The sequence below is a fragment of the Petromyzon marinus genome, chromosome 22, assembly GCF_048934315.1.
Source record: "Petromyzon marinus isolate PM22_M1 ecotype Great Lakes invasive population chromosome 22, UKy_Petmar_22M1.pri1.0, whole genome shotgun sequence".
Taxonomy (NCBI): domain Eukaryota; kingdom Metazoa; phylum Chordata; class Hyperoartia; order Petromyzontiformes; family Petromyzontidae; genus Petromyzon; species Petromyzon marinus.
The window spans coordinates 18,924,116-18,951,958 of NC_133688.1; the positions used below are offsets into that span (position 1 = coordinate 18,924,116).

The 27,843-nt window shown below is 48.4% G+C and overlaps 1 protein-coding gene across 4 annotated transcripts; it reads left to right on the forward strand.

The window, feature by feature from the left end:
* Positions 1-2,036: 2,036 nt before the first annotated feature.
* Positions 2,037-26,559, forward strand: LOC116944874 (uncharacterized). 4 transcript variants are annotated; one of them, XM_076068816.1, is made up of 6 exons: positions 2,037-2,428; positions 2,916-3,039; positions 6,717-6,761; positions 7,865-7,923; positions 9,704-9,919; positions 15,608-26,559. In XM_076068816.1, the coding sequence occupies exons 1-5, from the start codon at positions 2,379-2,381 to the stop codon at positions 9,882-9,884; spliced, it is 459 nt and encodes a 152-aa protein (XP_075924931.1). In that variant the 5' UTR covers positions 2,037-2,378; the 3' UTR covers positions 9,885-9,919; positions 15,608-26,559. The 4 variants fall into 4 exon arrangements, with proteins under 4 accessions (XP_075924931.1, XP_075924932.1, XP_075924930.1 ...); XM_076068817.1 differs by having other exon boundaries at positions 9,704-9,734; XM_076068815.1 differs by having other exon boundaries at positions 9,704-26,559.
* The last annotated feature ends 1,284 nt before the right edge of the window (positions 26,560-27,843 follow it).

Consider the following 27,843-nt stretch of genomic DNA (forward strand, 5'->3'; position numbering starts at 1 on the left):
GGGGGGAGGGGAAGGGGTAGAGTTTTAGCGACCGATGTAACGTGTCACAAATGCTCAGAAAATAAACATCAGCGATATTACACGAATCGTAAAATAAACAAACGACATTATCGTCTTATTCTCTGGGTCTTTCGGTAAAGTCACGTAGATAGGTTCAAAGAAAATGACAAACAAAAAAAACACAGCGACGTTTCGATCGCAACGCAAGCGGTCGTCATCAGGCTGAAAAAAAAAGACTCTCTCGTCATCGGTCATGATCAATCCACCGCTGGATGATGGACTTCACGCCGAAGTCGTCTCCATCTGTCGCTCACCGCCCTGCGAATGCAATCAATTCCTGCCTAGCAAACCTCGATGCCCCCCCCCCCCCCTGCACGCGTGACGATTCCATCGCTCCATCTCCCGCTTCGACGTACGGAACGCGCGCCGGTCCGGACGCGTGACAGATTAACAAAAAAAAACACGCAATGTGATCACGGATCCGCGCGAGTGATATGACGAGTGGGGTAAGAAAAAGGGGGGGGGGTGGGTGTTGGTGGCAGGGGATGTGGGGGTTGTTGCCTGCATGAAGAATAATAATAAGAATAATAAGAAGTCACGTTCTGCAGACACGATCGCGTGCCGCCACTTTCACATCGCGTTTTGGCTGCGCGGGGGAGCGGTGGGGGTCGTGGTTAGCGCACTGCGCTACAAAGCCGGCGAGCCGAGTTGCATGGCTTCAAGCGCACGGGGGTCAATGATAGCGGTGAATTATTTGTTTTTGCTTTTGCCGCCTAGGTCGACTCGGTCTCAAATGAGCACCTCTGGTGCTGTGTCTGTGTGTAAAACATCAGCACCGGAGAGACAAAGGAGGCCGGGCGTGGTGCTGGCTACCCACTCCCTCGTGCGCCACAGTGCCGACCTTCAGTGGCGCTCGCAAACAGCACTCGCTCCCCGACAGTGCGGAAAGGCTCAAACCGGGGAGACCTTCTTTGTCTTTGAGTCAGTGCAATATATATTTTATTTTCATTAAAAAAAAACAGGCGACGTTTCGGGCAATGCCCCTTCTCCATTTGTTTGAGCTGCCAACGCAATATTACAATCAAAAAAAATCCACACGTACATAGACACACACGTGCACGCGCGCGTCTCTGTGTTACATGTGTGTTGTGTGTGTGTGTGGCGCCGGCCGGCTACAGTGCAATGCCGAGAACGGAACGGGTGGTATGGAAAAGTGTGAAAATCTGCCGACCTGCACGAAGCAAGCCAGCCACTAGGGCTAATTTATATTTATTTCGTGCTACTGCTGCAATGTGCCGCAGTCATTGACAGCTTGACCAGGAACTCACTCTCTCGCTCTCTGTAAACCGGCCGGGGGCCAGACAATCAATATGGCCAGACACGTACTGTGGCGGGCCGAACACAAAGGTACACAGCTGGACCAACAGGCTTCGCAGAGCGCCAGACACACGGAGCAGACAATGACACACGAATCAGCATTAAATACATTCTAGTCAACAAAGAGGGGGCTGGGGGGAGGGGTGTACCATGGGGGGAGGGGGCTGGGGAGGAGACATGCCAGTCAATTGTACCAGTAGCGGTTCTTAATCGATGCCGTCCACGTCTATATATAGCGATGCATAAGCGCCGTAAATGTTTGGCCGAGATTTGCATAAAACGAGCCTTGCGCAAATATGCTCAGACGTACAGAAGGCCCGGGACAGACAGACAATCGTCTATTAACAGACTCATTATCCTGTCTGAAACGCACAAGCCCGTCTCAACACACACACACGTACATTTCTTTAGTTCCGTCTGCACTCCCTCCACCAGCCCCCCACTCCGCTCCACCCAACCCCTACTTCACCCAACCAACCCCACTCCAACCCCCCCCCAATCCATCGCTCCCCACTTTTCAGGCGAGCGCTACCCAATAGCAGCCCCGGCGAGTGTGGGCTGTGAGGGCCTCCGCGCGCCATCCAATGGGAGACGGAGCGTCAATGCCCCCCCCCCTCTCTATTTTTTTTGTTAACTCCGCCAATGGCGAGAGGTGTCGTCGCGTCACTCGAGATTTGTGGGGTCCGCCCTGTCTCCTCGGCTTATCCAGACCAGCAACCTCACCAACCACCACTGCTATAACCCCACTGCTTACAACCAGCGAGCAAGCAGCAGCAGCAGCAACATCAGCAGGCGGCAGCCAACCCACTCAACCCAACCCCACAAGTCGCGAACATAGCTCCACCCCAGCACCCAGCCCCGGTTGTTGTAGCCCAGCACAGAGTGTCTCCCCTCTCCGGCTCGCGGTAGGCGAATCCGCACAGACTCGACACTGGAGCCAGACGGGAACAGCAGCAGCTGAAGCTGAAGCAGCGGCAGCAGCAGCGGCGGCGACGACAATAATGGTAGAGAGAGAGAGGGGCCGAGGCGTTCGAAGATACGAGACGGGCAGGTAAGAGTGGCGCGAACGCTGGCGAGCAACTTTTTTTGTTGTTTTGTCGGCTTAGAAAATATGTACGGGGAGGGGAGGGGGTTTGTAAAATAAGAATTTGGCAGCAGAGGGGTGTTGGGAGAGAGGAGGTTGGGGGGGGGGAACTCAGGCGCACACAAAGATTGCAGTCTGAACACACACACAACACACACAACACACACAACACCCAAACGAGAGGCGGCGGTTCGTCGGGGGCCGTGACGTCACAAAGAAATCGCCAAAGCCGAAGCCGCTTCTGCTAAAACCGCATTCGAAAGAGAGAAAGGGGTGGGGGAGAAAAGAGACAGCCGCTGATTAATTACCGTCGATTTGTCTATCGCGTTCGCCGAGTGACTTCTATACAGCGGCTCGTCGGTAATTATCGCCACTGTTGTTTTATTTTCTATCTCCGTTACTTATTCCCCCCCACCCCACTCGTCTCTCGCTCTCTTTCTCCCCCTTTGCGTAGACTCGCAGAGGAGGAGGAGGAGCCGTTTCAACTCTTCGCCGGCTTCCCGTCGCTTGAGCGGCCGGAATATAAAAAAAAATTCAAATCTGCCAGGGCGAAGCGACGTTGGGGTTGTGAGCAAGAGGTGAGTGAGCGAGTGGATTGTTGCGTTTTGTAGCAATTCTCCTCCACGCTTTTGTCTGGGTCTCGCGGACACTTGCTCATAACAGTCCACTGCAGGCTTGACGGTGGGGAGGGGATATCTTTGTCTTTGTGAGCGAGACACACACAGACACACACAGTTGTACACAAACATCACCACACGCACGTACACACTCGCCGCCTACCTTAGCGTTACATAATATTTAAATAATGAATTACCACGCCGCACTCTTGTTATCTCGTACGTAGGTAGGTATGTCTGGAGTGTGTGCGTACGTTTCTTTTGTACGTGTGTGTGCGTTGGTTTGTGATTTTAAAACAAAAGCGGTGATAATGGTGGTGGTGGTGCCAATAAATAATTGAGTGGATAATTCTAAAATGTAACCAAAAAAATCAATCACCATAACGTGTAAAGAGATTAGATTGTATGAGACAATTTGCAAGTGCTGAGGTTCGGCTCTGTATATGGATGGAACAAAAAAAACCCCCGATATTTTTTTTAAATGTTCACAGCAGTAGCCGTACCGATCAGAATGCAACAACGAAATATCCTTAATGCTCCGTGCGACATCCAGGAATTACGAATACACGCGCGTTGTACCCTCGCCCCGCACCTCCGATTAAAAGCGTGGGCCGGCTACGTGCGGCACGAAAGAAGTTCTACGCACAAACGCAGTGAGCCAAAACGAAGCGTGAATTTACGTGCGCGAAATGCAACGAAGACGACGAAGACACGAGCGCACGCGCGCGTCATCGGCTCGTTAGCTTCCAGCCCTTGGTAAATGTGGTTCATTTGCCTAATGGGCAGAGGTGTGTCCACAGACACATGCGTGGCCCACGCGTTGTTGTTGTTGGTGTTGTTTCGCTTTCGCAAAAAAACAATCGGTCCCGGTAAAATAATGTGATAAAAAACACATCCGCCCTGCCGTAACGTGCCGTGACGCGTAACCTCGCTTACCGAAGAGCGTGAGGTTGCGTACTGGGTGGTTTTTGTTGTTGTTGTTAACGGTTCGTATTTAACGCTGCAGGGCTAATTAATGAACGCGTTTGAAATGACCGGCAACCGCGACTTGCATCTTGTAAAGGGGACATAACTCTTGCTTTCCAACAACTACTAAGTAATGCTCATGATGGGTGAGCGGCAATTTGTTGTTGTGAATTCACACCTGAATTATTATTATTTCATCGTCCGCGGACTAAAACGTAATGATATTGATAAATAAATAAATATCACGCAACAAAGGAATTAAACCGATACGCTCTGGAATAAACTACATACATTCGATGGCAAATGATATCCAGGAATCGTTTGTGTCTCGGTGACAACAATAATAATACTTTAGTGGACGATGTAGGATGGGGTTTTTTATGTGTGTGTGTCCATTTGGTGAACTGGCTCCACCTCTTGTTGAATAAGAGTCGACCCCGTGCTCAAACAAAGAACGGCCGTGCAAAATCACGAGCCGTTTAAATGTTGCCCCAGTTATATTTTGCGGGGCCACTATATGCTGTCGAAGGCCTGTCTGGGAGGGAGGGAGGGGAAGGGAGGGAGGGCTGGGTTGGAGGTGGTTGGGGGGTTGGGGGTTTGGCAGCATGCGGGCATCACGGAACGCATGCGCTCGTTAACCCAAGTGGGAGATTGAGGTGCATCGCACATCGTACAATTGTAAACGTTTTCCTTTTTTCCCAATGCGGCGAAGGGCACCGCCCGACAACAACGGCGATGTTTTGTAAAATTACATAAATTACATAAATTGTGGTTTTTGTTGGTTCGGAGGGTGGTGCCGGTGTTGTAAGTAATTTAGCAAGCAAGGTAGCGGACACAAGCTTTCGGGGTTTTTTTTTAAACAAAAATATAAATAAGATAAATAACATAACGATGGCGTGAAATTTGAAATAAAAACATTTTAATCCGTGGGCTTAAAATTTAACAAATTAGTTATTTACGACAAAATAGAGGGGGGGGGGGGGAGGTGGGTGTGTTGGCGGGGGGGCACCTCCATCTCAGAATTCTGAGAAATCATAATGATTAAATCTAGAAATCATAATGACCTTCGGCTCCGTCTGCATCCCTCCGCAAGACACCCATTGGCTGAGCTCGCTAGACAAAGCAATAAAAAAAATGTCTGCAAATCCGATATATAATATTTATTTATTTTATTTTTTAAATAATTACCATTGAACAAAAAAAAGAAACAAAGCATCTTCCATGCATGCGAAAAATTCTTCCGCTCCAAAAATAATTACGAAAAACGCATGGCGGCAATATATATATTTTTGCCAGGTTATGGATTCGACAGATGCACACCCACCCGAAGAAGCGCCACCTATTCTTGAAGGGTTGTTTCTGGGGGGGGGTGGGGGGTTTATTGTTTTTGTCCCTTCGTTGAAGGGCACACAAATGGTTGTTGGGAGTGGGAGTGTGTTTGCCGGGCCAGGAAGGGGTTAAGGCCGGGACGTCGTCTGGCTGTCTGGCGAAAAGCGAAACCAGACGGCGGCGGCGGCGCGTTTCTCCGCCTCCCGAATAGCCGCACCGGCGACTGCTAGCGGCGGGAATTCTAGACTCTTGTCTGCAGCAGTCGATTTCCTAATCCCCCCCCCTCCCCCACCGCTTCCCCCACCCTCCCCTCCCCCCTTTTTTTCTGCCCCCTCCCCCACTGCCCCTCTTCCCTCCCCCCAACCCAACTCCAGCCCCACACCGCCGCCACCCCCACACCATTCCCCGCTCCCAAATCCCATCACGCCACCCCCTCCCCTCGCCTCCTAGAGCTCCAACATCCCCCCCAGCACAGGGCAGACAATGAAAACGGCTTCCGCAGACGACGGACGGAGAAAGAGGGGGGGGGGGGCATTTTGCACATATACATACATACATACACACACGCAACAAAATCACTCGGTTCTGCTCGTTACAAAAAGCTGCAATTATATATTTTTTCTCAGCCAAGTCTTATTGTAAAAACCCCCCAAAAATGTGGTCTTTTTGTTTAATTTCTCTCCCCACCCTCCCTCGAAAAAAAAATGTTGCAATTCGAATGTTGCACCGGCAAGAATGTAGTGCAGCCAAAACGAAGAGGTGCCCAGAATTAGCCGTCTTGTTCCCAGAATTTTTTTTTCCTGGAAATCCGCTCCGTTGTGGTTGTTTTTTTCTTTCCCCTCCCCCCACTGCAGCCTTCCCCCCTGCCAGCCACCTTCCAAACCACCACCACCCAGCCCCCCCCCAGTCACGTAATTAGTTGCTCGTTAACGGCGGGTTTTTAGAGAAAAGAAGCAAAAAGAAATCAACTTAACAAGGGCATTTATTTTATTTTTAAATTTTATTTCTTCCACCCCCTTCTCCTTCCGTCCGTCTCAACACACAAAGGGGCGGGGGGGGGGAGAGGATGGAGGGGGAGGCGGTGGCAGGGCTTGGGAGAGGGTTTGAGCTCAAGGCACAAAGACCCGCCCGGCGATTTCATTCGCCGGGAGAGAGCAGGAGGAGCGTTACTCCGCGTGCACTCTCCGGCAGCGGCGGTGGCGGGGAATTGGTCACAGATTTTTTTTTTGGGATGGGGGGAGGCGCGGAGGGGATTTTTTTATTTTATTTGTGTTCAACAAAAAAAACTAACCACGCGCATTTAAGAAATGCCTCAACCCCCGTCGTCTCTCTGTCTTTTGCAGATGTCTCCGTGCGGTGGTCTCCGGGTCGACGAGCTTTCGATCAATGTACGTTGACTTACAAACGCTCTGAATAAACCATAAGGTGTGCGTTCCTCATTAATGATATTGCATCGGATGCACGCGTAGTTAGTACTCCGTTAGTGGTATATATAGTATATATTTTAAAATAAAATTTCTTGCAATATAAATCAACGCGATGTGGAAGTAACCGGCGTCTTAAACGCAGCAGCGTCCCAAAGGCTCTGCGTAGAAACGGCGGGCGTATTTATTTCTGCTTAAAATTGCGAGCCGTGATCACTAAACCGCTAAGCAATGGCACACGTAGTATGCTTTTATTTACATACATGTAGTCACGAACAATTCAACAACAAAAAATCCACACATTCGCGCAATTACGCTTCCCCCACAGAGGAACAATTATATTATAGGCGACGTTTCGGGAAATGGCCCCTTCTACAGAAATATCTGTTAATGAAGAATGTCCATTGCCCAACACGTCACCTCTTGTATATTTATTCCACTGCAGTGCAGCGCAATTGGCGAACGTGTCGAGTTCTTTGTTGTCTGCGCTTGTGCACCGCCGGCCGACGACGCAGCATCACCAATTTTTTTTTTAAACGTGTCGCTGACAAACGACAGGTTTCATCGCCCCGCGCTGTGAACGCTTGCCCATCTTGGGCATCTCCCCTGCGAAAATATTTTTTTTGGGAAGCATCAATCCACCCCCCCCCCCACTACCACCATACCACCAACCGCACGATTCCGATATTTCACCCACTGTCAAATTTGCAATTAAACAAAGACAAAAAAAATTCCACGACCTGTACGAACGAGCAACAAAGTGGCGGCGTCCTTTAGGGGATCGCGGTTACAACCGAGACGCAGATTAAGCCACGGGCGTGCGACACGGACTAGGCTGCCTATTCCGGCGAAAACACGCAGGCTGCGTAATGTACCGCTCATCGCCACTGAGCCACGCTCCCTGGCTCGGCTGTCGGCTTTTAAAAAAATAGCCCGGGGGAGAGCCGCGGGAGGGGTTGGGTGATGGGGGGATCCGGGGAGGTCAGGGAGGGGGATGATGGGACGGTGGAAAAGTGCAGACATTTGCTTGTTTAAAAGTCTGCCACCAAAATCTCGCCCTGCACCAGGGTTCAGAGAAAGCGGAGGGGCTCAAGGCTGCATTCCAGGCGACATGCTTTCGGCACAGGTGAGACGTCCAAATATGACCCCTAACCTCTCATGCTCACGGTCTCACAGGACCTTGCATACCTCCTTTTCCCAGCACCCCTGCCGTCTGGTCTGGCCACAACCACGGCAACTGTGCTAATCCCGAAAGAAACAACAACGCGTTTTCTATTGACCCCCCCCACCTTCGTAACCGTCATCGAATGAGGCTGGATATATTTTAGCGGGGGGATTGTACTTTCAGCCACAAATGAAATTTGTCTGCGGGATTCACTGTAGTCGGATCGCCAGTCTGGTTGCGTTTGCGTAATTGCACTCTGTCGGGCGGGCGGGCGGGCGAGAGGGGAGGCCGATGTCTTAAGGTGAGGGCTACCCAGCGAGAAAACATGCACGCTCGCATTATGGGGTGACCCGCTTTTTGTCAAAAGGTTAATGCGGTTTATTAATAAAAGTGGGAGCAACAAAATGCTGTTTTAGTTATTTATAATGAATTGGACAGTGACAAATGAACGCCGACGTGAAAGAGGGGGAGAAACGTTTGCTTTAAAAAAATAAAAAAAACACTGAAATCTGCAAACAGTGCCCCATGTGACTCGGAGAACACTGCCGTGGTTTTATTTTAGGCCCGGTCCCAACCATACGACGTGTTACAATTTGAATAATTCAAAAACTAAAATGGTAAATGTTTCATCACTAAATGCATCACGGCGACTAAAGCAACATTGTGTGTGTATCGTATATAAATAATGGCGGATGGGCCGGTGGTGCAGGTTGGTTAGCTAGCACGCAGGGCTGCGAACCCAGTGACCCGAGTTGGATTCCCTTGACACGGCGAACATCAGTGGCGACTCGTAATCAACACCGTTGCTTGCCATTCCCTCTCCACTACACCATCACCAGCCTGCACTCAAATCAGCGTGGTGGAGTATGGTCAAAACGAACCCCTCGTGACCACCTTGGCATTAGGTGGGGGGGGGGAGGCTGGCGCCTTGATCCACTGGAGGATTGAGAATGACCGAAATGTATTTTCGGGATGAGTAACAAAAATTATTGGCCACAAACTGTCTGGAACAGCACACATCGCAGCAGACTTGAATACCGACTTCACAGACAGTGACTCAACACAGGGAGGGCCGTGTGTCATCAACCCACTAACCACACGAGTCCTCCTGCCTCACTCCAACGGCGAGAAGAGTATTGTCCACTTTTTTTTTATCTCGCGTTCCTTTAAATGCCGACCGCTTTAAAAACAGAAAAAAGCATCCCACAGAGCGACGTGACAACAAAGCCACAAGCACAATCACCCGCTCCTTGCTAGAGAGGTTTAGATGATGAAGACAAATGGAACTTAACAAAAAAGGGGAAAGTCGGTGGACACTATAACACATTTACACATTGTGCAATGTTCCTTTATTGGATGTCTCATTTCCTTTGGGAGAGGAGGGGGGTGTGGGTTGTCCTGGCAGGATGGCTGTGATGAATCAGTTTCCACATAAGCTGTCCACATCTTAAATTCGGTCGCTCGCATCGTAAAGCTACTCGCAAGCGTCAACCAGCCAGCTGCGTGCGTCTCACCACACGCCACATCTGCCTTGGTCGATCATCAGAGCCACACACTCCCTGACAGTCGATTTTAAATAACTTAAACTAATAAAGTGTGAACTGGGGGGGCGGCGGGGGGGGGGCGGCAGGCGTGAGTAACGCGACGTCCCCCGTATCGCACCGCCGCCGAGTCGTCCGTGGGGCGCATGCACCGCGACATTGTTATGCTGACGCACAATCGTCTTCATTGTTTTTCCCAGCCGCGCGTCTAATCGGGGAGAAACACACGCGGTGAGTAACCCTACGGCAGGGGCTTGCAGCGGTAGGCGCCGCGGCACGGGGGCCCACGCTCGCGCCTCCAGCGATCGCTCCGCCGTCGTCGAGCGAGAGAGCCGAGGGGGTCCCACGCTGACGGCTGGTGCCGTCGTGCTGCGCTTTTAACGCTCGCGCAGCTGCACGCGGACTCCTGTGGGCGCGTGAGTGACTCATGGCCGCCTGGCCGACGATGGAGACTCGTGAAGTCAACCGACACCTCCTCCCCCCTTCCCCCCCCAAAAAAAACCAAAATAGCGAGCGCTACCTTCGCGGTTTTTTGTTCGCTATAAAGAAGGGCTTACGAGCTCGGCGAGAATTCGCGCGGCTTTTTAAAAGGGGGGGGTGGGGTGGGGGGGTTTGGAACGAGGACGCGAATGGGCTAACTACTAATGCCACGGATTGTTCTTTATCTCATCAGCCTTGGCATTCATGTTACAGCACGTGACGTGTGTGTGTGTGTGTGTTATTTCTCGCTCTCCTAAATTCTGCGAACAGCCAGACTGAGGGTGGGTGGAGGGTAAACGCTTGTTTACAAAGTGTGGAGAATGCCAGCCCAGTGGGGGGAGAGCGGCGAGCAGCACTGACTAAATTTGCCGTCTCGTCAGCAGCCTGGGTGCGGGACAGGTGGAGAGGTTTTTAGGGTTAGGGGTGAGCCCTTTCAGAGCTCGAGGCGTCGTCTCGTCCCTCCTCCTTTACGAGCCAGGGAGATCCCGGGGGGCAGGGGGGGGGGTGGAAGGAGGGACAAAGGGCGGGCTGGCGGACGGTTCGCGTTTTTGAAAAATTCTAAACAGTGGCATCCCCCCCCACCTACCTACCATTGCCCGCGCTCGCATTTCATCCTTCGGCCCCGCGTCTGGATGCCCGTGACGGGGACTGCCATCGGCAAGGAACGATGTGTCGAGGCGTCGCTAGAAAAATTGATTGTCACGCCTGCAGCGAGGGTGGTAATTGATCGCGTTTACGATGATGTAACAGGTTACTCAAAACTGCACGTGTAGCTGCATTGCTCGCGTTCCGTTTGGGCGCAGCAAACTCACAGAATTAAAGCGCGCAAAAAGAGTAACTAGAAACAATACGAGTTTAATTATTTTTCAATCGATTCTTGAATTGCATCGTAATCAATCGTGAATTGTGACGAGTCATTTAATTGCTAGTGGGGGGGGGGGTCTGACTTGCGACTGGCATTGCATTCAATCATCAAGCAAGGGGCCACAACAGCAGCTGACTTCCTGACCGAATGGCAGTGTTAGCGTTATACATAAGTAAGCGATTATGCCAGCCTCTTTAATATAACGAGGGAAACACTGGGTCTAGGCTGAGCGGAGGATTCTGTAGGTGGGGCTTTGAGACTCTGGTCAAGTCCTGGATCAAGACCCCTTCCAGTTTAACACGTAGTTGGCTTTCACGACCAATATTATCCATAATAGGTTAGATCGCATAATATTAATGTGTCGTTAAAACCGCCACCACCCGACACAGCTAATTAATAAGGTTTGTCACGTAAACAACGCATGCCGATTCGTTACTAGCACAGCACACCTGTGTGTTGGAGAGTAAACCCACATTCTTGAATTGTTAATTTTGTGTTTACGCAATTTAACCCAAAAACCTCTATGCTGAATAAGACCCACTTTTTTCTGCAGCCTACGACAGACAGTCTCTGTGACCTCACAACGTGCTGTGAAGACGGAATGTTACATAAAAAAAAATATACTACCAATGCAGCACTAACATCACCAAATAATTTGTTCGACATAAAATAAATATCGCGTGGCGTTCCGGCGCTACGTCTTGGGATGCAGTCGATCGCACTTTAGACGCTTTTGTAAATACGAGAACCACTGAGGTTCAAAAGCAGTGCGTTTCAGGGACGGTCAAACCAACTGTACGAATTCAGGATTGTAAAGTCAAACTGACTTAAATGTTAGTCAAATCAAGATAAAATGTTCGTGTCTAACTCAGCCTGTTGTGATACTGCTGCACACTAAATAAAGTGCATTGCCGTGAGTGGGTAGTCGTATATTTCTAAAAGTAACAAAAAAGCATACACTGATAACCCTGGAGTTAAATCTTTTTTTTCTTTACCACCCCCCTATTTTTCTGTCTGTGCTACTACACACAGATACATATTCACACACACACATCACTAACGCTGCTGCACTTTGAATAATTTAAATAGTGGCGGGCAAGTGGATGGCAAGAATGCCAGCCAGTATGCATATTTGACAGCAAAAAAACAAGGCAGACGCACAGTGGCCAATGTCCGTAAGCACAATTGTTTATTTGCCCATTCAGTGAGATTTATGGAGGGCAACGTCTTATAAACCACTTTTTATTCATGTTCATTATTCATTTTGCTTTATTTAAGACCATTTGCAGGCCAAATGAGACCAGAATTCTCGTTTTAAGGAGAGGTCCTGAGGCCTATAAATGGATTCCAACAGCGACGAATCCAGTGCGACTGAAACATGGCATTAATCGCCATGAACAGCAAACAGGTTCCGCAAGAACAAAGTAACCACAGGGTTGAGCGTCTTACCGGTGAGCATCAAGACAGTGGAAGGTGCCAGAGTGCAATACAAGTTAGGCAGCCGAGTATATTATAATTATTTGTGTTATTATGCTTGTTAAACTCAAGAAAGCTGGCACTGAGTGTCAATACTCTTTTGTTCGGTCCCTGCCAGGGTGTCACAGTAATGGGGGGGCAAATAACTCACGATTGGCTATGTACGGTGCGATAGAAGTTCGAATGTACGTATATGTACGTCAGAAATACTAAACATCGCCACGGTAATGAACGGCTTTCGACAGCGCGACAGATTAATAGCGCAGGGTCGAAGGAAATGAGAGGAAGAATTGAACGCAAATAAAATGCAAAAAAAACTTTACGCCCAAGTTGGCGGGTAACCGTGTAAGCAGCCATTTAAAAACCCATAAAGTAAATCTGAACAAAGGTTAAGCACCACAAATTGCATATTACTTGGCTGCTGGTAGTCCCGTTATGATTTTTTATTCTACGGCGCACGATTAGTTGGAATAGTTTTCCCCGCACACGCCAGCCCTGTGGTGTGATCTTGTTTAAATGGGGGAATGGGTGGGGGGGTTGGCGTATGGTGTGGGGAGGCATACACAAATCCAGGGAGGGGGGTGGCAAGATTCATGTTAACCAAACTTTAAACAAATGTTAACCGTCGGACAGATTGAGTAACGATGCGAACGGCATTCGTCTGCCGTGCATTCTGCCCCGGCATTCTCTATCGAACCAACCCCCCCCTCCCCCCAGTTCGTGCGTGCACAAAGGAGTAGAGGCTGAAGAGAAAAACCTCCATCGGTGTTAAATATAATGCACGAGGATTTTTTTTCTCGACGGCTATACGAAGTTAGAAGGGGCGGCCGACCCAGTGAACGTAGAACGTTGGGCCAACGTTGGTCCCAAACTCTGCATGTTTACTGGTTACTGAAGGGGGGAGCCTTCAGCAGCCCCTCCCCCCCGCCACCAGCAAATGCTACGTGGGGGTTGGCTCATACTCGAGCAGGCGGCTCTGTACGTTGAACCTTTTTTCGCACCGTACTACATAGCCAACCGCGCTGGCTAGAGCATCCTTCCTCCCGGCCTCTCGCGTTCATTCCTGACGTGGCCACCATCGCCGCGGCGATGATGGACAATGGTTCTCTGGAGGGGCCCACAGCTTCGGATTTGCTGCGTTTCCTCAAGAACCGGGCAGAAACAAAACAAAACCGAAACCATTCCGTGGCTTTTCTTCTTTTTTTTCCAACCATTCCGTCAAAAAAAAAGAAAGAGGAAAACAATCTTTGTACCCTCAAGGAACGAAAAAAAATCGTAAAAACAGTAACACCCTCCTCCTCACCATCAGTGCCCCCCCCCCAAACCCACGGTGAAACGTGCAAGAGTTAAGAAGTGAGCTTTGCCAAATAATATCGTGAACAAAGCAGGCGCCCGTGAAAGAAGCGTTATTTGGTTTCATTTTTTTTGTCTTCCGTACAATAGACAGCGTCGACACTGGCAAAGACATTCGCAGTTTTGGGTCAAGCTGCGAGAGGGTGGGCAGAACTTAGGGCTTTTTGTGACGCGCGGCGACAGCAGCCAGCAAAGAAAAGGGGCAACGTCAAGCCCTTCTACAGCCCTTTCCTTGACACTGCCGGCAGAGCCGACGAGATAGACCCGATTCTTATTCTTGAAAAAAATCACCAGCGAACTGTACAGTCAAACAGCCCCCTTTGTCTGCGAGAGAGTGAGAGCTCTGTTTTTCTACTCGACTTTCAGATTCCACGCAGAGAGAGAGGGAGAGAGATCTTGCGAGGGGCAACAGGTCCCGCGGTTTGAGGGCGAGAACGGGCTACGAGAGAGAGCGAGAGAGGAATTGGTCAACTATCCCAAAATTCAAAACTTAGGTCCAGGGTGCATTAGGGCAGGGGGGTGCAGGTAGTGGGGGGCAGGTGGGGGGGCGGCCTCCCCCCGGCCCCTACCTACCTCCCTGCCCTCCCTCCAGTCCCGGCGGTGTTACCGAAACGACCATTTGTGAAAGCAGCATGGCCGCATATCTGGCTGCACGTGAATCGTGACTTCCTCGAGACGGCTCGCTGGGGGGCCCTCCCCCCTCCCCAGCTTGGAAGCCGGCCAGCGTCCTCGCCGAGATCCAGGCGCTCCAAAATTCCTGTCCGCTTCCCCGGGCGGCAGGAAACCGCTTTTTTTTTTTTACAGCGCCTAGCCACGGGACAACGGGCGCGAAAGCGCTGACTCCTCACTTTGGGGAAACGCTGCCCCGGGGGAAGCTGGTGTGACGTGAGAACTTGCTGCGGGCACGTGCCAACATGTGCAGCGAGCTCCGGCTTCAATGCTATATCGAGTTGTGGACATTTCTGCGCTCGCTTAGGTACTAAATTAAAGACACGGAGCGGTGGCGGCAGCGGTGGCAGAACAACGCTTCGTTTGTGAGAAAAAAAAAATGCCGTTCATGTAGCCATTTTATTTGGAAGCCAGGCACTAACCCTCAGTTGAACCGTGCGTTTTAGAACGACAAAAAAGTTCAACTGCCCGAGAGATGAAATTAGGCACTTGACTTGAGTCTCAGAGCATGAATGCGTCATGTTGAGCCAGCAAAGCCACGGCCGATAAGATGTAATCTGCCGGTAAGGCTTAATCTGGGGGCTGCCACTTGCGGATTCAAAACCGCAGAGAAGTTAACATTGTGCGTTAACAAACGCTTCAACAGACGAAATTCGCTGACGGTCTTATCACCCTGTCGCCTGAACCGTCTTTTCTCGGGCGGCACTGCAGCATTGCCAAAATAAGTAGGTGTGTGAAAATATTTACTCCCATGGTTACAACGCCCGCTTGCAAATTCAATTCCCCTGCCTCGAGGCATAGAAACCGCTGAAGCCTATCATTTGGCCGGCACTATCTCACCTGCATCTTCTTTTTTTTTTCTTTTGTAGCATGACGTTGCTGGCGCTGCGCGCATCTTCGACCTAATTTTGTCCAAATTCGGCATTGGGGTGCGATCATCGTTTATTTATTATTTATATACTACTATTATTATTATTTTACGCTTCCTGGACCTTGAGTGTTGAGCGATCCCGGAGCTCTTTTAATGGATTTCGGGGTCCCCACTGGGAGCCGCTGATGAGGGCCCCATGGCCACCTTTGAACTGTGCTAATGCAGCCCTGAGTGTCACGGAGGGCCTCTCCTGGTCGTGGTGGCTCCCTCCGGCCGCCAAGGCTTTGCTAAGAGACAGGACTTGGTGGGGGCGGGGTGCGGTGGAGCGGGAGGGTATGTCCTTGCGCATGACTGCCTCTCTTAGCAGTAATACCTCGTGGTGCATTGCAGGGAGCTGGGTCATGGGGGATGAATGCCCGGAGCCTCATTCATCCAACTTCGCACGAGGGGGGGCACAGGTTTGTGGAAGAGCGCTGTCTGAGCAAGGTGAGTGCAGAGTGTCACATGACAAAAGGGTAAGTATATCGTTCGATTGTCAACGTGGGGTATTTTTATCCTTAGCCCAAACAGCCAATGCATTTTGCAGACCAAGGCTATATATTAATAGTTGACAACCCTTTGTCAAACCACCTTTGTATATGAAAGCCTTGCTACGAACGCTGTGTTGGTCGCAAGGATTGTTTGGCCATATGTCACTGCGCTGGTCAGTGCAAATCAGTGAAATGGGGGCCAAGGTCCATTTTGGATATTTGATGTTAGCCGTGGCCGAGAATCGAACTCAGGTATGCCGGGTTTGACAGTGCAGTGAGCTAACCACTGAGTCACCTCTTCACCCGAGACCAATTTTATCCAGTTTGTTTAAACAAGGAAATGCTGCCACTGGTTTTAACCACTTGGATCTCATCAGCAGGGTCGGACTTGTTAAACAAATATACTCTACTTCCGGGATGCCAGATGTTATTGGCAAAAGCATTCCACCTACAGTGAGGGAAAAAAATATTTGATCCCCTGCTGATTTTGTACGTTTGCCCACTGACAAAGAAATGATCAGTCTATAATTTTGTTAACGCACAAAAAAATCCAGAAAAACGCATGTCAGAAATGTTATACATTTGATTTGCATTTTAATGAGGGAAATAAGTATTTGACCCCTCTGCAAAACATGACTTAGTACTTGGTGGCAAAACCCTTGTTGGCAATCACAGAGGTCAGACGTTTCTTATAGTTTGCCACCAGGTTTGCACACATCTCAGATCTTCTCCAAGTCATTAAGGTTTCCTCTAGTCATTAAGGTTTCGAGGCTGACGTTTGGCAACTCGAACCTTCAGCTCCCTCCACAGATTTTCTATGGGATTAAGGTCTGGAGACTGGCTAGGCCACTCCAGGACCTTAATGTGCTTCTTCTTGAGCCACTCCTTTGTTGCCTTGGCCATGTGTTTTGGGTCATTGTCATGCTGGAATACCCATCCACGACCCATTTTCAATGCCCTGGCTGAGGGAAGGAGGTTCTCACCCAAGATTTGACGGTACATGGCCCGGTCCATCGTCCCTTTGATGTGGTGAAGTTGTCATGTCCCCTTAGCAGAAAAACACCCCCAAAGCATAATGTTTCCACCTCCATGTTTGACAGTGGGGATGGTGTTCTTGGGGTCATAGGCAGCATTCCTCCTCCTCCAAACACGGCGAGTTGAGTTGATGCCAAAGAGCTCAATTTTGGTCTCATCTGACCACAATACTTTCACCCAGTTGTCCTCTGAATCATTCAGATGTTCATTGGCAAACTTTAGACGGGCATGTATATGTGCTTTCTTGAGCAGGGGGACCTTGTGTAGGTCTACAATCTTGTCCCTAACATCCTTGGAGAGGTCTTTGGTCTTGGCCATGGTGGAGAGTTTGGAATCTGATTGATTGCTTCTGTGGACAGGTGTCTTTTATACAGCTAACAAGCTGAGAATAGGAGCACTCCCTTTAAGAGTGTGCTCCTAATTTCAGCTCGTTACCTGTATAAAAGACACCTGGGAGCCAGGAATCTTTCTGAATGAGAGGGGGTCAAATACTTATTTCCCTCATTAAAATGCAAATCAATTTATAACATTTTTGACATGCGTTTTTCTGGATTTTGTTGTTGTTATTCTGTCTCTTACTGTTTAAATAAACCTACCATTAAAATTATAGACTGATCATTTCTTTGTCAGTGGGCAAACGTACAAAATCAGCAGGGGATCAAATACTTTTTTCCCTCACTGTATAGGATGAGGCCCATTTTCATTCCACAATTGTGAACTGGGTTTAACCACACCGGGCTAAAGTTGAATTTCTAAAATGTATGTTATTCTTTTTTTTACTTTACTCCAGCGAATAGAGGATTTTAAAAGGGTTAGGCGTTTTTTTTGCTTTCGATTATTTGTAAACACTGGCTGCCGACGTCCCAATTCTGCTTTTGTTGGCTTGGAGATTCAGCTCAGGCGACGCCCCTACACAAGCTTCTAAAACACGACGCTCGAATAATCGCCAACCTGGCATCGGGGAGCGACCCTCATACACCGCGGCCGTAACTCACAGACGCTGCTTGGCCTTACACGTGGGCACGTGCCCATGGTTAAATTATCGTGCTGTCCTCTCCGTCCAGTAGTGTGGTCAGTGGGTAAATATATTATTAAGCCAGGCATTGAAAACTGTGGCGGGGACAGGGGGGGTATGCAGTTTATCGTCTTCATAATGAGCAGGTAAGTATTACATTTTGATTTAAAGCTTTCGTGACTGCAGTGATTCATATTCTTGGTTCTTTCGGTAAAGTCACGTTGAAGGGAAACAAGAAAATATTAAATATATAAAACAATAGAATTCTCACGACGTTTCGACTGCAACACAGTCATCATCAGGTGTGAAAACTAATGGCAAGAACATTTGAAAGAAGTGTTGGTTTGTATTTATGTATTTATTTTTAAACGTTAGCGCCACGGATAGCGATTTCACAGTTCCTCCTCTTTTGTTCGCAAAAGAGGAGGGGGGAGACGAAAAAATGTTGTATGTTGTTTGAAAGCCACCGTAAGCATGAACAATCAATTAAGACCCAAAATGGTTTATCAAATCCTTCCAATGATTGCTAAGCCAGAATACATCTTCTCGGTTGAAATTGTCTCTGTGTTTGTACATGTGGATAGCCTCATGAACGAATCTCTCATGGTAGCCAGATGGCTTGCAAATAACCTCTGTCTTGGAGAAGTCAATGTCATGTGAGCCTACTGAATTATAACAGTGATCTGCCATGGCCGAGGTGTTGGTCCTACCGTGTTTAAGGTCTGCTTTGTGACATTGACTTCCTCAAGACAGACGTTCTTTGCAAGCCATCTGGCTACCATGAGAGATTCGTTCATGAGGCTATCCACATATACAAACACAGAGACAATTTCAACCGAGAAGATGGATTCTGGCTTAGCAATCATTGGAAGTATTTGATAAACCATTTCGGGTCTTAATTGATTGTTCACGCTTACGGTGGCTTTCAGACAACATACATTAATTTTTCATCTTCCCCCTCCTCTTTTCCGAACATAAATGGACTCGTCCATCTAAACAAAGTGTCAAAGCGCTATCCGTGGTGCTAACGTTTAAAAATAAATAAATACAAACTGCCACTTCTTTCAAATGTTCTTGCCATTGGTTTTCACACCTGATGATGACTGTTTGTGTTGCAGTGGAAACATCGTGAGAATTTTATTGGTTTATATATTTTATTGTTTCCCTTCAACGTGACTTTACCGAAAGAACCAAGAATACAGGTAAGTATTGTTCAGGATTAGTTTCCTCTTTTCCGCTTTTTCTTGTGTCGCTAGACAAACCCCACCAATCTGGATTCTCTCATTGTTTACTCACTGCCGCAGCTCACGTTGCACGTAGCAACACGGGCAGCATTGTTTTCAGAAACAATATTGCAGTTGTTTTGCATCGTCTGAGCTCAGCCGCGGGCATGTCCGAGGACGTGTTTCTTGGGCTACAGAGCTGGCCTCATAGACGAGGCAACTCTGTAAAGCCCACAAATTAATTCTTCATTATAATCTTCTCCGGAATGTTTCACCACCACGACCTTTGCATTTTCACCTCCATCCACAAACCACTGCTCCTCCCACTCTTTCCCCAGTTGCATGCATCGGAGGTGTCGATGCCGCCTCAATCATTGAACGTGACAGTCCAAGTCACCTTGCTCCATGCTTCTTAAGTCCCCACCACCGCCTCTGGTCCACCCAGCGGTATAAATGGGTAACACCACAGCCAGTTGATCGTTAAGTGGCGTGCGGTGGGGTAAAGTGCGGGTACTCCCACCTCTTCCAAGACGTCTGACCAGCGTGGAAGAATAGGCCAAATATCCTCTAGTATTGTAGAGCGCCCTCTAGTTGACGCCCTTCTGCCAGCAGTGGCGTGAGAATGTGAATTGCAGGGCTGCACCTTTGCCTTTGTATATCTGCTTGGGGTCAGGGTGGTTGAGAAGGCCGTGCACAATGTCACGTCTCTGCTCAGTCTGCCCGCCTCGTGTTTTGGTTTTGTTTGGGTTGTTTCCCGTATACATTGTTTGAGTGCACTGCTTGCGTGTAATACACTTAGCCTGCACAGCGTATCGATACGCTTCGAGCATTTAGTCTATTTTAATTCAAATTTATCAATATTCATAATGAAGGTCGAAGATTTTTTGTTGATTTGTTAATCACTCTCAAACATTCACAAATTGCAAAATGTAGAAAGTACAACAATCATTCTTTTATTTGCTAGATAAATATTTAAAGTCTCAACATGTGAAGCTAACGTTTTTTTAATTATGTTTCTGCAGCTAAAATCCAAGAGCGTAAAAAAAAAGTTTGTTCCGATACAATTATTTGATCAAGGGCAACACAATAATGCCACCCGCTGCAGTAATAAACGGCATTGCTCCACTGCAAATCAGGGCAGCTCTTGTAAACGCGGTCTCAATCCATTCCAGGAGGTGCATCGCTTGCGGCCTTGACAATAGCGCTAGCATATGCTGGAATGGCACAGCGTAATCACAAATCGCCCCCCCCCCCCCGTAACCTGACCCTTTCTCACAGGAGCATGCGAGAGGTCTCATCTGCAAGAACGCTTATTCTTTTTTTACGTGACAGGGGTGTTTCTCTCACACACACGTGGACAAAAGTAACGCAACATGGTAACATCACGGTTTTAGGAATAACCTGTGTTATTTTTTTTGTAACGAACATAAACATTTGTTCTACTTAAACACGGGGGGTGGGGGGGGGGAGCGCACTGGACAATCCAGAGGTCGCCGGTTCCATTCGATCTCTCGGCACGGCAGTTTCAAACAATGGCACAAGTTTATTCAATCCCTGCCTCCCACCCACCCCGCCTCTGTCCACCCAGCCGTATCAATGCGTTCGACGACAGTCAGTTAAATCGGCATGTCACGTGTGGTGGGGTAAAGTGTGGGTTACTGCCACCTCCTCCAAGACCTCTGGCCAGCGTCGAAGAGAGGGCCTAAAAATATGTGCTAGGAGGGGTTCGGTTCTCGAGGCACGTCTGCCAGCAGTGCCGTGAGCAAGATATTTCAGGGATACACCTTTACCATGTATCCAAAAAACACAATAGTTTACCACAATTTACGGAATGTACAATAATCAGTCATAACTAATTGACCACTTTGCATTCAACATTGAAACATGACAGAAAACGTGGATAGGAGTCTGTCGGTTATGGATTTATTCATGTTTTGTTGATCAATTATATATTTTTTTATCAAAATCTTCCTTCGAGAGGTAAGTTTAATTATTGAAGGGTTGAAACAAATTCGCATGCTCTTCAAACGATTCTGCCATGCCCGCCCGCAGTAATGCGCGCGAAGACAATCCAGATAATGTGCTTAAGGGCCCCATCGAGCAGAAAGGGCTCTTTCGCGATGAATTAACAAATGGCTCCGCTTCAAAAGGCATAGAGATGACATCCCCCCCCCCCCTTTGCACCTGCCCGGAGCCAGGCCATTGGCCAGGACGCAGACCTCTGAAGGCAAGTCGAGGCTGTGAAACCCGGGCCTGCGAAAGGGTTGGTTGGTTCGCCAATTCACACCAAGAAACGAGAAACACACGTGCGCAAAAATACTTACAGCACAAACCGCGCGAATATCGAACCAACTCGCCACCAGTTCATGCCGGTGTGGGACTTATATATTATTGTTGCCAAACAAAAAAAAACACCCCCACTAGTGGTTGTTGTTGTTATAATAATCGGATTGCAGTGAAAGAGAAAGGGGGGGGGGGGGGGGGCTGGCGATGCAGCTGTGGCCCCCGTGGGTTTTTTTGTGAAGCCACGGCTGCTTGTTATCACGCTTCTCTGCCCTCAAGAGAGAGAGAGAGAAAAAAGAAGCCCTCCGGTTCAGTTGCTTCGCACAAACGGGGGTCTCGATGAACATTCAACGCTGTCGGTGAGTTTTGTTCTTCCCGACCTTAAACCATCGACCGTTGACTGTACCTCGCCACCTGCCACACTCCGCCAAGTCTGACTACCCCCCCCCATCCCCCCACCAGCCCCCCCCCGTCGTGACAATCCAGCGATGTGTGCCAGGGCCAACGCTTCTTGGAGCTGGTTTCTAAACCTCTCCCACCCATCGTGAAACGTAACTACCCGGTCTCCCCCGTAGTGTTGGGCCAACGTCGCAGCGATGACTTACAGTGGACTCTCCGCGCTCTCCGTTACACCCCCCCCCCCCCCCCACTACTACCCCACCCTGCTCAAGGATCCCACCACCAGAAATACCGGAGATTGGGCCGCATTGCCACCACCCGCAGATACATGATTTATGCGTACTGTATTTCTATTGCAACGGCGGTGTTTTCTCCTCCCACCAAACCCCCCTTCGATATAATCCACTCCTGCTGCTGCTGCCTGCTGCATGCACCGTATCTGGGCGCTTCGTGTTGCCGGCCCTGGCGAAGTTTCGGCCGCAGCGAGCAAGAGCAGCAGCAGCAGCAGCACAGTTGTGAACTTTACACGGTGTCATGCAGTGGGATGTTCACGGTGAATTTGATGCGCAGGAGAAATTCCTCCAGTCCGTGATTATATGTAGTTACCGACATGGCCGAAGCTATTGTGCGTGGGGTTATCCGCTATTTTTGGCTCTGCTCATCCACGGGGAAAACCTTTATTTTTCAGACATTGCGATGCATTTGCTGCTCTTATCCATATGAAAAAAATATATAACTGGGGGGGGGGGGGGGGGAAATAGGGCTGCCAATAGTTTTCGTGGACCCAATGGCTCCTGCGGATAAGAGGACTCGTGGGTAATAGGGGTAACGGATGAGAGGAGTTTTTCGTGCATAATACAGCATGCAGACGTTCAAGGCGGCCACAGAACTTGGTTTCGTTGGGCCAGAAACTTTTACAAGAACGCGCGCTCGCCTCTGCCTTGCATCACCGTGCCGTGGTGAAGCGGAGGTGGCTAAGAGAGACAGATGCATGCTGCGCAGGGGGATGGAAAAGAGAAGGGAGCAGGACAAGGTTCAGGGTGGATTGGGGGAGGGAGTAGGGGAGAGCGAAGATGGAGAGGGGGAGAAGGACACGGCGGAAGCCAGGGTTCAGAGGGCAGACGCATGCACGGATAGCCACAACATGGCAACTGGAACGTCTGCACTCGCGTGCTGGCCCAGGCATTGCATTGCATTGCTTTGTAAGTGTTGTGGGTTGCCTCGACAACCCTGATATTGTGAGATGATTGTCCTTTTAGAAGTGCCTCTACACACATACGCACAAAAATTGGATTTTAATCACTGTAAATCCCCTTGCTGTAACACTGGGCATTTTGTTTGTTATGGACTCACAATTGAAATGCTGCTAGCGAAATGAAGTGTTTCGGTATGGATGGGGTACAAGGGCAGCCGAACACTACCCACGACCTACCACAATCATCTAGCAACACCGCCAGCACCCTTCACGATCACTACCACTACCCACCACAATCATCACGAACATCACGAACACCATCACTACAACCACCACCACACACCATCACAATTACCACTATCATGATTACTACTACCACCACCATCACCAACAATATCAACAGCCGCCATGCACTACTAAGTGGTGGTAACATCACCACAGTGATTGTGCCACGCTAGATGCAGCTTGAGGCCACATGAGGAAGGCTTTCTGGCAGGAGGTCAAGGAACAGACCCCAGGTGTTACGGGTTAACCGACTGAGACCACTGACAGATGCACCATCTGTGCTCCCCACTGCGCCAAACTTGCCGCGCTTTAGGCACCCGGCACTCCGCTCGTTGTTGTGGTCATCGCTGTCACCATCACTCACACCACCACCAACACTATCATCACCACCACCACTACCATCTCCACCACCACAGGCTGTTGGGTGGGCTCCGCAGTCAGAACTATGCATCATCCCCGCCCCCATAGCTTAGTCATTCTTTCGTCCAATAACTCACGTGGTTCAGCGCAGCTCTGCACCTTCAAATTAGTTACGTCGAAGCTATTGAATCATCTGGGCTGTGTGAGCTGACCTTCGAAGGCAGCAACTAAAAAAAAAGCTCTTGGCTAAATCAGTCAAAGGTCCCTAGACGGAGGAATGTTTTTTTCCGATAGGAGTGGTCGCGTGTGTGTGTGTGTTTTTTTGGGTGGGTGGGTGGGTAAAACATTTTTTTCCTGTGGATGTAGGCAAAAAGTGCTGGTCTGGTTAGGTGCAAATCAAGAAAATAATAGCAGGGTATGCCTTTACAAGGTGTAGCCAAAGTCTTCTTTGTTTACCAGGCACACTTTTGAGTTGTACGGATTTAGTTTAGTTTTGTTGCACTGGTCTTGTGGGAGCACGGAGGGTTACAATTGAAGAATTCCGCCCCTATTGATCCCAACGGCTCGAGGGGACTCCAACTGATTGTTACTGACTGGCCCCTCGGTTCTTGAAGGCCCTATAGGCACTTCTGTTTCGTAGGCCTATAGTGATAACTTTCTACAGTTGGTCCTGCTGCTGCCCCATGTCATTACTACCGCTGCTGTCACTCCGCTTGGTTCACGCGAACTTCGCCCAGCCGCTGGACAGATGTCGTTCAGTTCAGTTTATTTTGGTATAGCCCTGTGAGCCATTCGGCTCTTGAATCGGGTGCAACCACAACAAACAAAAACACGAACAAGAAAAACATCTTAAAGTGACTATGTAACTTTGCAAACAGAAAATCCATGGAAAAAAACAGCAAAAATATTCCTGAAAAAAGCACCGTACACCAATGCTGTGTGCAAAAAATCCCAGTGGGATGCAAGTCAACAACAACCACAAAAAATTAGATTAAGGCCATCAGTCTAACTCCGTACTACAACAAAACAAACATGTCCAAACCAAAAAACGTTTTCCAAATCACCAAAAAATAAAGCCATAATTGCAAGGTAACAGTGATCACAAGGACTGTGACCGAATTTTTACAATAAACTACATAAATAACATGTAACACCAAAACCCTAGATACGTTAATTATTTAGTCTGTGCCTTAATTCGATGGGAGCGCGCTGTGTGCCGCAGATAAGCAGATTTAATTTGAAATACTGTTCCCATCCTTGCTGTATACATATATTTATTCAATAAGATATCTTGGTTACATTTTTTTCATACAATCGAAAAAACTTGTTAATTTTCTTTTTCCGTAGGCCCTTTCGTTTTCGTCGGCCCGAGGCACAGTACGTGCTTTGCCTACTAGATTATAACGGCCCTTGCCTCTCGGCCTGGATAATGGTGCTATTGAAAACCACAAGGTAAAAAAAAGACAACCGTGTGCCACCTCTGCTCCGTGTGATCTTGCCATACCCCGGGAATACTCCGTTTTGCTGGCGGGCACACCTTAGCAAAAAAATCTCTCGTAGCCTGTGAACGAAAATGGGTTGGTTGGTACAACTTGGGGTGGCGAATGCTGCCAGCATCCATCATAGGCAGTGTCGTTCCTCGGCAGTACACACCAGCGGTAGAATGCTTCGTGTACATACTGTCTGTTTTATCGATACCTTACCTATTTTATATATATTCTTTAGTTTTTTACTTACAATTATTGAAAGAAAATATCACTGTCGATCGAGCAAACTATAATACTCTTAAAAATAATAGATCTCATGAAAAAAAAACTATCAACGGGACACATTTGTGATCGAGAGATAAAATTCTCCAAAAACAAATCACTGTTAGCATTCGCCGCCCTGGTTGTTACCGATAAAACCGTCTTAAGGGTCGATGACTGGAGGGCTCTCTCAGTCAGCCCGAGATGTTCCTGCACTTCCAGCATCACATTCAAATGGCACGATGACACAAACGCTCATTCCACGTCGCACGAGCACAACACACACTCCCGCCAGCACGTGTCACGGTTATCGTGGCATATCCCTTGACGTAAATATAGACCGTTTCACCATACCTCCTCGGGCGAGCCTGGTAGGTATTTATAGCCAGCTACTTTTGGCTTATTGCAGGCATAAGGATGTGAGGATATATGACCAGAGTCCCAGACAACACGCCATGTGGTGGGAGGCGGCGGGGGATTGGTGTTAATTTGCACAGCAGAGGCAGCAGCAGCAGCAATGATATCAACAACAACTTCCACCCCACAACGCGTGCGAGCCGCCTGGCGTCCTCTTTAGTAACCCGTGGAGTATTTTCCGGAGTGTGGACCGCAGCGGCGGTCGAGTCACCCGCCTCGCAAGCAATCGGCAGGATCTCGCTTGACATTCAGTGCTGTCGGTGGGTGTTGCGCGTGCCTGCCTCGAACACATAACCCAGGGAGCACTGAATGCACACCGTGATCCGAGAGAGACTTCCCAGCCACGTCCAAACGCCAAGACGGCCCTCGCCTTCAGCGAACGTGGACCAGACATCTGGTGAAAACAAAGGAACCCCCCCCCCTCCCCCCCATCGTTCCCCATGCCCTGTGGCCAGACGAGATGAATGGCAAAGTCCACTTGAAGTCAATCACCTTGTATTGGCTAGAGCAGGGGCGGTATTTAATCACGGATAATTACACGCAAAGTTCATTGTGGCCAGTGTTGCTGTTCGTCCCATTTTTTGTGTGTGTCCGTGACATTCGGGTTGTTGGCTTATCAGACGAGTTGCATGTAATTAAGTTGCTCAGCTTAATTACACATAATGAGTTTTCCTTTAAGGTGATTAATAGTACACACTTCTTGTTTGCGTTGTTGTGCAGTAAAATGTTTAACCAGCGTGTTACGTTTGCAAAATGTAGCAAGGTGTGTACCGCGCTATAATATACAATGGACTGTGCTTATGTAAATTGAATAATGGACGCTAATAAAATGTTAAAGCCAATCAAATGTAATCCTGCGTAATGTTATTTCTTATTCATGTATGTAATTTCGCGGCCAACTGGTGAAAAATAGGGCTCAGATTTGGCTGTGATTTAAAATACCACGCCATAAAAATCTAGTTCAATTGGTGTTAACGTACATTTATTTTTTTGTAAATATAGCTTATCCTTTGCAAAGACTTATTCGTAAGTATATGCACTAAAATGTGTGCGATGACTGCAGTGGCAATATATTTAACGTTGGATTCACGCCTGTAAGTTTGCTGGTGAGCGTTGGTTAATAATAGTTGGGGGGGAGGGGAGGGGCGGGATTGCTGTTCAAATGCTGCCTTGTTAAGAGTTACAAATGAGAGCCCGGGTTATCAAGAGCGTGCCCCGTCATATAATCGCCAGCTGTCACCCTTAATAACAGACACTGACCTGTCTGGCCCCAAACCACCAAGACCTTCGGAGGTGGGGTAACTTACTCGCAACGCACACGAGAGAGACCGCGCCACATTCGCTGGGGTGTATTTATTTAAAAACAACGAGAGCAGCGCTTTGTGGTGGCGTTGCTTCGGCGTGTCACCATTCATTTGTGCCCGCTGCAACAAAAAAATAGACGAGACTGAAATAAAACACACGTGGAAGACAACAGCAATTAAGAACATTTTTTTTTTAATTTTGTTTTACTAATTAAACAGTCGACCTTTGCAAGGAAGAATCCTTCAAAATATAAAGTGCATATAGCCAAATAAAAGCCTGCTCATTAAGATAATATACAATTATCTATTAAATAATTGGACACTTTGAATCTCCATTTGTATTTTTATTCCAGATCGCATTTGCACCCAGGATCATGTTTAAATTGGTTCCCACTGGGTTTAAGGGACATTCTAATTTTTTTTTTACAATCTTATTAATATACTCTGTGTGTTTTTAGGGCAGCAGGGGCACTTGTCGCTAGCGATTGCCGTCCTCTCAGAGGGGATGTTTAAAAAGCTACATTTCATTGTGCCTGTCTGCTCAACAATAAATCTCTTGGACAAAGGGATTTTCGAAACGAATGTAGTGGCCATGCTGCACTCTAGTGGCAGAGTCGAGTGAGAACGTGAAACTTCCAATGCATATACTGGGATTACTTCGAATTTTACTTACGAATTTTCGACTTACGAACTTTCAGATATACGTATGTCCAGTTGCCTGTTCAGATCGAGAGTCGTAAGTTCAACCGCCGAGCAATAGATGGCGGTGGTAGCATTTACATCTGCAGAACATGAAGAACCAGTGGCATGTACGTCTATAGTAGATTATACA

Bases quoted from the DNA above. Each gene is read 5' to 3' on its own strand.
- LOC116944874 (XM_076068815.1), top strand. From the start codon at position 2,379: ATGGTAGAGAGAGAGAGGGGCCGAGGCGTTCGAAGATACGAGACGGGC. The intron at 2,429-2,915 runs GTAAGAGTGGCG...CCCTTTGCGTAG, and splicing joins CGAAGATACGAGACGGGCAG to ACTCGCAGAGGAGGAGGAGG. The intron at 7,924-9,703 runs GTGAGACGTCCA...TGTTTTTCCCAG, and splicing joins GCGACATGCTTTCGGCACAG to CCGCGCGTCTAATCGGGGAG.